The sequence below is a fragment of the Cyrtonyx montezumae genome, unplaced genomic scaffold (genome assembly GCF_038088225.1).
Source record: "Cyrtonyx montezumae isolate F1298 unplaced genomic scaffold, pur_monq_1.0 scaffold_2, whole genome shotgun sequence".
Lineage (NCBI taxonomy): Eukaryota > Metazoa > Chordata > Aves > Galliformes > Odontophoridae > Cyrtonyx > Cyrtonyx montezumae.
In genome coordinates, this window is record NW_027071936.1 from 42,476,137 (window position 1) to 42,488,973 (window position 12,837).

The window sequence follows — 12,837 nt, forward strand, 5'->3', positions numbered from 1 at the left end:
TGAGAAATATAATTATCTTCTACACTGGGTATGTAATTTTCATGGAGTAGTCTCCTCATTTATTCTTTTTTTTTCTTTTTTTTTTTTACATTGGCATGAAGCTGCACTTTAAGGTGAACTAACCTCTGAGATCTCTTATAAACTGACATTTCATCAAGATCACAGAGCTTAAGTACATTATGAATGTCTTACCTTCAACATGACACTGAAAGAGATGTTCTCCACAGTTATTTTAAATTTCATCCTGGTGTAAAATAATGAAAAGTTTACTCTTTATATTCATTTAACATTACTTTATAAGATAAACTATTACTGGGCTTACAGAAAACTATTTGACATAATCCTCATATATATATTTAGGGTACTCTGTGCATGCTGATGAATACTTTTGCTTTCACAAAATATCTCTGATAAACCATTCATTTCCCTGTTTTCAGGAGCTGACGCTGTGGAGGCCCAGTGCAAGAGATTTGAAGTGAGGGCGAGTGAAGGGGGAAAAGTACTATTCTCTGCGGATGAAGATGAGATAGTCATTGGAGCTGACAGACTGAAAGTAACAGGTATGTTAATCGTAAGGTTTTTAAATGAATGTTAGCCCTCTCCCACTCCTCTTCTCTGTCTCTCCTCTCCTTTACTACCCTCTCCCTCTTTTCTCATTACCTGACGAACAAAAAGATATTGGATAATCCCAAAGGTGAATTCCTATAAAGGCAGATTTGAACTCAAACTCTGCTTGACCAACCATGGTAAAAATGACCCTCAACAGTCATTTGGTTTTGTATGTTACCATTAATAAATCTTTTTTTTTTTATTGCTATGTCATCTGATAAGGTAATGCTGTTTCATGGTGCTAAAAGCTTTTATTCTCTATCATGACTTTGATTGTACTGTATTTGAAATACCAGGTCTAACCTCTGTGTGAATTAAGGGTATATACCCTGCTTTACTTTAGGAGGCTCAACAGAATTGCTGTATGCAGAAAACTTGTCATGACTATTGTTCAACAGAATGAAAATATAATTCTCATTTATATTTTACTGTCATCATAACATACATACGTACATATGGGTTGGTTACACATTTGATATTAGAAATGTGTTAGCTTGTGTAAAATCAGATCAGTTTGCTTTAGATAAATGCTTTAACTTTGTGATAGGTAGATCTACTTTAACACCAGGAATAGGACAAAGGTACACTCAGGAAGGCCAAGGTCAAGCTGAGAATTTTCTTTATAAACCTTAGGATAAATTAGATTGTTGCTTGCCTGTATTTGTGGATACATTTTCTTACACAGAATAACAGAACTGCAGGTCTTGGAAGGGACCTTAATAGATTATCGAGTCCAATCCCTCTGCTAAAGCAGGTACATAGGTCACATAAATAGACGTCCAGATTGGTCTTGAATATGTCCATGAAAGGAGACTTCACAATATCTGTGGGCAACCTGTTCCAATGCTCCAGTAAACATTAATTCATCTCTGATCTCTGTTTATCTTCTCTGGCCAAATAATCTTAATACTAAACCAAAAGAAAAACCTTTCACAAGCAGACAGTTTAATGAAGCTGTAGTAGGTAATGCTAAACTTTATTTTCCAAATACTTATTTATGAGAAGGATAAATGAGTTTCTTGAATCAACAGCATTCTTCATAGTTAGTAGTTATTTCATAATAAGTTTTTCATAATAAAATGACAGAGAATAGTGAGAATAATGCGAGGGAGAAGAGAGTTATATTGGAACCCTATCAACTCAAGCTTGATTAGAATATTAAATTCTGTGAAGGTTATTGTTAAACATACTGTTGACTCAGCAGATTTCAAAGTGTCTACTGTAACTTACAAAATAAAACATCTAACGTATGGCACAGGTGATTAGATTTCCTGACATTAAGAAATGTGATCATATGCTGTGGTTGTAATGGCAACTCACTGCTCGACTGATTTTAACTTCAGAATAGTTTGGGTACCCACACTGCCTGTTGACTTCAGTGGTATTAGAAAGCAGAGGAACTAAAGTAAACTGGTTCCATTATGCTCAACATGGCATATAGAACCACTCCTTGTAAAAAGAACAGGATTTTTTCCTTAATTCCAGAAATGTACCTGATTTTTGTACATCTGTTTTAGGCACAAAATAAAAATAATAAAAAAGGAAAGTTTAGGAAAACTTAAGTTAATGTTGCTTTTGTACGCTCATCTGAGTTTCAGGGATTACTGTGTAGCTGTCAACTTGCAACAAAAATCTCACTACTACAGTTGTTTTTCATTCTGTGGCTATGTTGAAAAATAAAAAAAGCACTAGGATTATTTCAGGGTTATAAAACTGACTGACATTATTTCCACACTAAAAAAAAAAAAGAAAGAAAATGAAATACATGAAAGAGTTAGTCAGCTATTAAATACCACATAGAAAAGGATGACCACTGTATATTGAACAATTTACTAGTTTCTAAGCATTTTTGTTTAGGTCTGTGAATTAGATACAAAGTATGCATTGTTAATTTTCAACTTTTGTGAAAGTTCGTTTAGAAAAATATGTTCAGTTATTTTGTAAGAGTAATTTATTTTTAAAAATCTGTTGAAAGGCATTGTCTTCTTAAGTATCTATTTGGAAATAATATATTGAAGTTGGATCATTTTTTTTAATCTCTGATTACAGAATCAAATAATTGTAGGGGTTGGATCTCTCTAGAGATCATCTAGCCCAACCCCCCAGCAAAGCAGCTCCCTAGCCCAGGTCACACAGGTAGGCAGGCATCCAGGTGAGTCTTGAACATCTCCAGAGAAGGAGATTCCACAACCTCTCTGGGCAGCCTGTGTTAATGCTCCATAACCCTTACTGTAATGAAGTTCCCATGCACATTTGTGTGGAACTTCCTATGCATCAGTCTGTGATCAGTTAACCATCTTGTTGTCTTAATATCTTATAATAAGGTTAGTTTCAAAATGTTGTACTTCAGATCCCTAAAGCCAGGTTTATGTTAACCCTTGTGTCATCTTTTTAGACAATAAAAATATTCTACATGAGGAAGAGAATAGTATAAGATGGAAAACCATTTCTGAAACACACACACTGAAAACCCTCATATCCCAATTTCTGTATCTCTAAAAGGCTTTTTTGCAGCAGAATTACTAATCTCCAGCCAAATGATAAAGCTGTAATGAGCTGTAAAATGCTTTATTGTTTGCTTTAGTCTAAAGCTAAAATTACTGAAAATAGATATCCAGGAGGAGAGAAAACATTGTGTGATGCATGTAATTTAAAGAAAAGTATTTAATTTCAAGAAAAGTATTCCCAGGTTTGTAAATTAAAATTCCTATCTCTACGGTAAATAAAATAACAAAACATTTATTTTTGTCTCTGAATTCTTACAAAGATTGTGTGGTATCTTTGGATTCTTTAGCAAATATGTGAAATGTGATGAGTCCCTGTGTGTTGCATCAGTCCTACTGTATTACTCTGTGTAACGATATGACTGATGAAAGCTGGCTAGGAATGATAATGTCAAACACCAACCAGAATTTTTCAGTGCATTTTTCTCAAGTGTATGTTTGGGGTGAATACAGGAAAGGAGGCAAGGAATAGCAGAGAAAACAAAATATGAACATCAGAAAGCAAAAATAAGCTGTCCTATCATGCATATTTATTAATATGTAGTACTACAATGAAAACTTTGTTTTATTTTCCTGTCTAGCTGTGAATAGTCTCTTTGGAAACACTTCACTGTCAGTTATTCCAGTAAATTGTTTTTTTATTTTCAACTAATTTTCTAAAGTATGCCCATTCTGTAGACATTTACAAACCTCTGTAGCAATGCCAGATTTATTGAATTTAGAAATATATATATATATATTACTTATTGTACAGCTTTCAAATACAAATTGTTGTTAATGCAGTGTAAGATTTTCTTTCACTTTTTTTTTTTCTTTTCCACATGATGTCATATGTTGTGGGACATCCTTTTGTCCAGTTTAGGCCAGCTGTCCTGGTTCTGTCCCCTCACATCTTCTTCTGCTTCCACACCCCCAAATGCTCACAAACAGTACAGGGAACAGGGAAACTGAAATATTCCTGACTCCATACAGCACTGCTCAGCAACAGCTAGAACAGTAGTGTATTATCAACACTGTTTTTCTCCCAAAGCCATAACATAGCATCATATCAGGCACTATAAAGAAAATCTATTCTGTCCCAGCTGAAACCAGGACAAAAAATTTTCATGGTATGTAAACATTACTAAAGATTGCCTAATAAGTATTTTTTTAAAACCAAATCTCTAGTTAGCAGTTTAATAAGGTACACTAAATAAAGTAGAGGTAGTGGCAGTAGGAGAAAAGCAAAGAAGAGAAAACTTTGCAGGCCACTGAGACCTACTACGAAGCTTCTTCCTTTCAAATAGTGAAATTATGTAGATAGGTGAAAGAGAGGGAAGGACAGTAGGAGACGTTCTTCATTTTTAGTGGAAACATTCTCACACTAATAGCAAGATACATGTGGGTCAAATCTACTTTTATACTGGAGCAATGTAAGGGAAAAATCTGTGATGTGCTGCAAATATTTTTTCTTTACCCTAGAATTTATGATTATAGGGAGTTCAGCATGGCTTTGATCAAATTTATATACTTCACTGGTGAAAGATCAGAGCCTAGATATATCAGGGAAACTCCAAAATGTACTTCTACACTTTTATTCTGACAATATTCTAATAATACTTGATTTTAAGATTGCTATAGAACTGTGGGTCTGCAGGTGACTGAAACATCGAAAAGTCTTCCAAGTTAGTTCAAATTATATGATAAAGTATAAATATAGTATAGCTTATAAAGATAATACAAGAAAAAAATGGGAAAATATATATGAATTAAAAATTAGGTTAAGAGAGCAGAATTAAAATATTTATAACAAGTACTGACATGTAGAAAAATAAATGATTATTTGACTTATATTGTTATGACTGTAAATATAAATCTAGTGCCTTCAGAGACTGACTAGGAATTTTAGTATGAAGAGGAGAAAAGATCTTGTATTTGCCATGTTCAGTTGGTAGGTTCTCATTTGGGACAAATAGAGTTTGGATTGTGAAGCTGCAAGAGATGAAGGGAAGCACTAAATCACTTTAACCTCCACTTACTCAGCTAAGTTATAAGTGACCACAGCAAAATTCCTGCATTTGATGTTGCAGTAAAAACAAACCTTTGAGTAGATGTGCCAGACTCTCAGAATCGTGAGCTCTGAATGAACCAGGATTATTACATCAGCGTTCGTCAGTAGCAAAAATGCATTACATATATAGAATTTCTGTGTTTCCCAAATGATGAGCAAATAATGTGTAATTCAAAATGTACTGAGTGAATAAGATTTCTGATGAGCTTGTATAGATGTCAGTGAATCACTTAATGTCCAGAATTTTCTGTGGAAGAACACTGATTAGTATTACAGGAATCTGACCACATTACAAAAGAGCAGCTTTTCAGGGCATTCTTCTTGAGAAACATCTGTGGAGTTGATTACAAGCATGTATATGTGAGTGCCAAGCTATCTCTGAACTAGAATTTTTGTGAGCAGGTTAAAAATTGTGAACCTAAATAAATTAATTCCTTATCCAGGACATTGCACAGATATATTTATGTCTTGGAGGATGGAATTTGTCCCCAGACAGCTTATACTGCAAGCAGTGTGTGCTTACATCAGCCTGTGGTTGGATATGTAGGTTGTTGGAGGACTACAGTTACCCAAGCATAATGGCAGTTGGTTTGCAAGGAGAAAATTTTGAATTTTGACAGTTTCAGAAAAACATGCTGAGGAACATAGTGACTGGAATTGTGAATATATGTACAGAGAAAGTAGCCTTAATTAAATAAGTTTCTCTGCAAAGTAGTAGATTCAAAAGGAGAAAGATGTGCAAAAGTTTCTGTACTCCTGCTAGCCCAGGAAAATATATTGTTTGCTACAGCATTCCACTGAGAAGTTCTCAAGATGGTTATTCTCAACAGCCAGAGAAAGACAGACATAAATAAAATCCTATCAGAATGACACTCTTCTGATGCTTAGTTAGAGGAAAATTATCACCTATCTGGCTGTTAATTATTTTATAACCTGTCTTTTCTGAATGGCTTTCCTTCCATATTCAGCTTTTTTTTTTTCCTCTATTTTGAAAGCAGAGGTGATATCATGAGTTATAAGAAAAGACATATTCGTATCCCCTCCTCTCCTTCTGGGCTATCACCTGTTTAACAATTTTTTCAATATGTCTAATGTTTTTGAGATGTTTATCAACTTTTCTAAGCTGTTCCTTCAGAGCATAGCCTGAAGACTATTTGCTCCTCTTTGGTAGACTAATTGTAACTTCCAGATTTAAATTGGTTTTCTGGTCAAAACTTTCATAACAAGATTAAGATATTAGATTTTGTAGCAAATCTAAGAATCATTTTTAGGAAAAAAAATCTAATATTTGCTTCATATTTCACATTCCCTGTTGAATGACTGTGCCAGGGTGCAGGGGCATAATTCAAAGTGTTTCTAGTTTTCAGAAGTCAGAATGGCATGATACCAGGAAAGAATGACATGATGCCATGACCTTTAGAAGCATTGGAGCCCAGTAGAAAATAGACCCATTGTTTGTAAGATGAGCTAAACCTTAAACCAAATAAACTTGTTTTGAAACAACAGTAAACTTTCAGAAGGGTTTGATACAGTAAGTGGATGTGAATTGGATTCAGGCTTTGTAGTAAAACTCTAACTCTTAGGAAATGGACTAAGATTGCTACTTAGATGCCCTCAGGCTTTGTCAGATTGGAAAATACACATTTAAATTACAGCAGTCAGTCCCATCTCTATTTTTAAGAAATAGCTATTCACAGGAGGGAATGGTGAATCTAGAAGGAGCTCCTGTACTCTTACATTCTTTCTTTTTTTTTTTTTTTAATATCTGTTTGTGTCATACTACTGCCTGGAAAAAAAAAAAGCTATTGTTGGAGATAAGGGTCAGGCTGCAGAGCACAGTTGGATTTAGCTTCAACAGAGGGTATTTTGCTCTGAACACCCACATTATAATGATACTGCAGGACAAAAATACCATGCTTATTCCTATTATAGTTTTCAAGTTTAATGATGAGAAGATGAGATCATTTGGATTTCAGTTTGTCACACCTTCAAAACAGGAGGAATGTTTTTATTTTTAAGAAAACAGCACCAGCATCTGACTTAAAAAAAAAAAAAAAAAAAAAAAAACAACCAACAACACACAATAGTTCCTCTTACTGTGAGCAAGCACCGTAATGTCAGAACTGCCCTTCATTTTCTCTGAATCCTGTGCGAAACCACGACAGAGTGGCTTTTTTAGTTTTATCTGATCTTCAGGTGCATTTTTTACCCAACTTATAGTATGAGCTGTGATTTAGTAGGCATATGTGGCATAGTGAGATTGTACAAAAATATATCATGACACATATCATGCTTACAAAACTTGTGTCAACAAACTAAATATGGGAATCATTTTTAATCTAAATTTAGATAGAAAATAGCAGTAAGAATACAGAAATTAAAATAATTTTAAACCAGAGATGGAGATATAGAAAACTGGAAACATTCTGTCATTGAATAAGCATTTTTTTCTGCCTTCAAAGTTTATTCCAATTTTTATTTTAAATATTCAAAACATGGCGTAGTACAGCAGTATTTCTTCTTGCTTCTGAGATGGAAAAACTGTGAAGAATAAACAGGTAGCAGCATAGTCTGTAATTTGTATTTCTGACGTTGGATAAGACTCACTGCATCACATTATTAAAGTATTCACAAGGAGATACTGTATGAATACTTGGCAAAACTATACTCAGAGGAGGAGTTAGTATCTTTCTACCACACTTTGGACTTTGCTGTTACCCATAGAGCTATTTATAAACCAGGTAGGCAGGCAGAACTGTGAAGAATGTAGATTCAAATCATTTCTGCTCTGCAATACATCTCAAAAGCTTATACATAGCAAACTCCATAAGCTAGAAATAATTTCACCCACAGGAAGCCACTCCAGAGAAAAAAAAATTCATCCACAAAAATATGGCCTGCAGCCTTCAGCCTACATTGAGAATTTAAATTCCTATCCTCATTGTGGCTAATGACAAGTTTACATTTCACAGTGTCTGACAGCATTAAATTCAGCACACCAAGACACATAAGCCATCATTTTGTCTGAAAAATAAAATAAAATCAGAAGTATTTACATTTGAATTAAAAGCATGTAGGTCACTCCAAAAGTAAAGCTTATAAATATATAATGAGCAGGAGTCATGAGGATGGGGCCAGGCTCTTTTCAAAGGTGCCCAGCAACAGAAGTTGGCACAAAATGGAGCACAGGAAGTTCCGTATGAACATGAGGTAAAAGTAAAACTTTTTTTTTTTTTTTTTTTTTTTTGCTTTTCTGTGCAACTGCCTGTAAGGAACCTGCTTTAGGACGGAGTTGGGCTGGATGATCTACAACAGCCTCTTCCAACCCCTATGATTCTGTGATACTGTGACTTAGCTAGGAACTTCTGATAACATACTGTGTGATTATCACCAGGCTCACAGAAGTTGATAATAATAGAGCTTATATACCTTTTCAAAGTTGTGTTCAGCTGTTCCACTGTACAAATGTGTGAGTTTTCAGTTGTGAAACATCTGTGAATAAAGTACATGACTCTTGTATTTCACTATCATTTGAATTTCAGTAAATAATTCATGATAGTGCTTTGGTTACTTTGTTGTGACTTGTTAGGATTGTGGTTTTGACATGTATCAGAAGTATGTTTCATTATTGGATAAACTCAATTCTTGGAATTTAGTTGCCTATGCAGAACTTGGAATAAAAATACCAAGATGTATTTTGCCATGTTAATTTTCCTAACATCACAATAGCCATCAGTCTTGTCAGTAAATTCATTCTATACAAAGTTTGCTGAAAGCAAACATAAAAGAAATGATTCTTCTCCAACTTTGACACTCACAGCAAGTGGAATTCAAAATGGAGCTCGAAATCATTTTAAAGTTTGTCTTCTAATTGTATAGGACCAAGAATTAGCCCTGAACAAATACATGAAATTGTCACCAAAGTTCATAAAAGCACTCTATTTATATGGATACATTAATTAAATAGCATTTTTGCAGTCTCTTCTTTTTTTTGTTGTTGTTTTTTTTTAATTCATGCAACTATGAATTACATAGGTTTTTGTAATATACCTCTTATCTCATTCATGGTATGTCATTACAGTTGTCTGATTGGTTTAAGCATATTTGTAATTCCAGAGCTCTACTACTCATTCTTTGGATTTGAGTCTGCATAGCCAAGAGCTAAGCATTCTGGCACTAATCCTACAGTGCTTATGACTGAGAATTTTGGTGCTATGAGTTGTGCCACTGGAGCTGAAACACAATAAATAACTTCACAACACTGGAGTACTTTATAGCTGTCAGGATCTGGGACTGTTGCTTGAGGCACTTGGTTTTCCTTGTGCAATATTATTGTCCTTATACAAGGATCCCACACACAAATGTCTTTCAGTTTTTCTAGGCAGCCTTATTTCCTTACAAGTGCCAAAATATCATTTAGCTCAAGTGGAGACTTTTCCCTTAAGACTTTTCCCACCATTATTCTAAAACAATCTGATAGTCTGATAGGAGTGATGGCTAAGTGATAGAAGTGGTATAGGTTACATCTCTTACAGTGTAACTAGAAATAGTCCTCTTTCATGTACTTTTTCTTCATCTCTTTCTGCAAAGCAAGTTTTCAAAGATCTACATACAGCAACATGTAAAGCTTTCAAAGTACCAGGCTACTTCATGCCAAAACTCAAGATGAATTCAAGGTAAACAAAGCAAAATACTAGTGGTAGCAGAATTTCAAAATATATTTTCCCAGTTTATGGTCATTGCATGAGTTGGAATCAGTAGTTCCGTCTGAAACAATTTTCTCATTAAACATCAAAGGGAAACACTTTTTCTTGAAATATTCATTTTCATATGAAGCAAACCATCTACATTATGTTTGCTATTTTTATCTTACCAGCACTACCAAGTGATGGACAATTTTGTAAATGTGTTTTTACAATCTCAGTGTGGAGTAGAGAAAACCCAATAGACAAAGCATACTGTGCAGAAAGAATATTTATCAATGAGTTTATTTCATGTTTGAGCTGTCAGAACTGCTTTCAGGCTTTTTATAATTACAGTTTTTTTTTCTTCTCACTGTCATTCTTAGTCATGCCTACCTAGTTTATATTTAGATTTAGGATTAAAGCAACAGATCAATTAGAGCTTCTGAACTTGAATGTTTAATGAAAATAGTCCTTTTTTTTCTTTCATGACAACAAAACTAAGCGTAACTCAGAACAGTGTAATGTTGGTAAAGTATTAATGTGAAAAATTAATAGAGATATTAAGAGGAACTTAAGAGGAATAGAGGGGGTATCCTACATAAGCAAACAAACAAACAAAACACTACTTCCTATGCTAATATATCTGGAATGCAGAGCAAGAATAAAAGACCAGAAAGCTTGAATCTAAAGGAAATAAATTTCTTTGGAAGTCTTAAGAACATGAGAACAAATGTCTTTCCTAATAAAGATCTAAAAAGCTGAAAAGCTGGTTTGCTAAGCATAATGATAGATTGGATCACTGGACAGTGCAGAAAAAATCTCTTAGGTATAGAGCAGAGAAATTTCTATTTTGTCTCTTAAACCAACTTTGAACTTGATCTTTAAGAGATAACTGGACACCAGAAAAATATAATTTCTGTATTATTAACTTAGCAAGTGCTAAATCAAAAAAGTGTTTCTAAGACAGGTGTCAAAGAGCATGATCTTCTGTGCCGCAGATATGACAGTTCTGGTACCTGGTGTTCAGAATTCTATTCTGAAAATGCCTAAATATGAAGCAGTTTAATTAAAGGACTTGAAAAAAAGATGTTTCAGCTGGGACACAGTTGACATTTCCTTCACAGTATCTGCCATGATATTATGTTATGGCTTTAGGAAAAAAACAATGGACAGTCAAGTTCCTCAGCTTCTTATATTGTCTTGCCAGTGTGCAGCAAGGGGACTCAAGGAGTTGGGAGGGGATAGAGCCAGAACAGCTGGCCTAATCAGGTCAAAGAGATACTCTAAATCCCATGACATCATGTGGAAAAAAGTTTTAATATGGGGGATTTGTCTGGGTAGGAAGTCACTGCTTTGGGACGGGCTGGGCATTGGGTGGTGAGTAATTGCTTGTGCATCACTTGTTTTGTATATATATGCTTATTTTTATCTATATATATTACTATATGATTTATATATATATTATCATAACTGTTAATCCTTTTTTCCTCTTTCTTTTTTTGTTTATGTAAATAGTTTTGATCTCAACCTAGGACTCCTACTATTTTTTTTTTTCCTTGGTGCATGTGTGTGGGGTTGAGTTCCTGCTGAGTTAAACCACTGCAGGTTTCAGCAGCAGCTGACATCTCTGAATTTTGATGTGGAAGTAAAGCTTCCCTGTGCTGATTTTAGAAATATTCCTTAGTATCAAGGCAATTAAAAGTGCTCACACCTTATGGTAAATTTATGGTAGGTGTATGGCAGAATGACTGAATCTATTCAGACTCAACAACAGTAAAAGAGCAATGCCAGACTAGCATTATCCAAAAGACTCACAGCAAAGCTAGACTGTTAAGAAGTTTGCAAGATAATCTGAGTACTGGCTGTAATCCAATTCATGATAACTATTCCATGGTGACTGTTAAGACAAAAGCAGTAACAAATTACTTTGTGACCAGTTCGGTCCCATCTTGAAAATGGAGACCTACCTGTAAGTTACTGCTATATACCCTCTTCTCACACACTCTGTTAGGTATATGGTAACTCTCTTCTGCTTGCCTGAAAAAAAAATGTTCTTTCCTTAAGAAAACCCATGTAATTTGGCCAACTTCAGTGTATTGCAATATGCTATGATATCTTGTTCTTTGCAGAAAATAAGCAATTTTTCTGATGATTAATAAAGATCATATACAGGCATGTTTGCTAACATGGCCTTTGCTAGAATATAGTCATTGTATGTAATGGATGAAGAACACCTGCATCCATTTTGTTGCTAAATTGAAAGCCTTGCTTCACTGTTCTGCTGACTAGAAGTTGAGAATATTCTTAAAAGACAGCAGTATTATCAGACATTCACCTTCTCCCAGATAAATATGGAATCTCTCTTTGAAACTGCAGCAAAGGCATATTTAAGTAAGTCATTTGCTCTTTTGCATTTTTGTAATGCTAGGCTGGAATGTGCTGTATTCAGCTGTTTATTTTGTTTCTAGAGAGGATCACAAAACATCAGGAAAGCACAAGACTAAAAAGAGGTCCTACTAGGTGATAAGCAACGTAACTGGTAGTAATATCTAATAGAAATCTGTGAAGAATTTACATTATATTTCTCATACTTCCCAAAAATATAAATTATGACTTCCAGTATTTTTAAGATGCTAATGTTTGTTTTATTTTGGTTAAACAGGCACAGAAGGTGCTATATAAATGTATCTCTTTTTCCTCATTGTTAAAATACATATGAGGATTCTTCTCACATTTTCATATTTTCACAAATTCAAAAATATTTTAAGTCATTTTTACAGTGACTTTTTAAATACATACTATATACTTGTATACAGTGGACATTTTCTGTGTGTGTTATTGCCCTCTACAGGATAAACAAATACACTTTCTAAATATTTGATTACAGTTTATCAAAGGCATACTAATTGCTATACAGTAAAAAAAAAAAAAAGATACAGTGGATCCATTTAAAAAACGTGGATAATAGTTCTAATGCTTCATGTTTTCC

General features: G+C 34.2%; 1 protein-coding gene across 1 annotated transcript in view; it reads left to right on the forward strand.

Moving 5' to 3' along the window:
- Positions 1–12,837, forward strand: part of SGCZ (sarcoglycan zeta) — a 326,796-nt gene that overhangs the window by 283,612 nt on the left and 30,347 nt on the right. Inside the window, exon 6 of the mRNA XM_065737005.1 lies at positions 438–560. Coding sequence (XP_065593077.1) covers positions 438–560 — 123 coding nt within the window. The remainder of the gene's footprint in view (positions 1–437; positions 561–12,837) is intronic.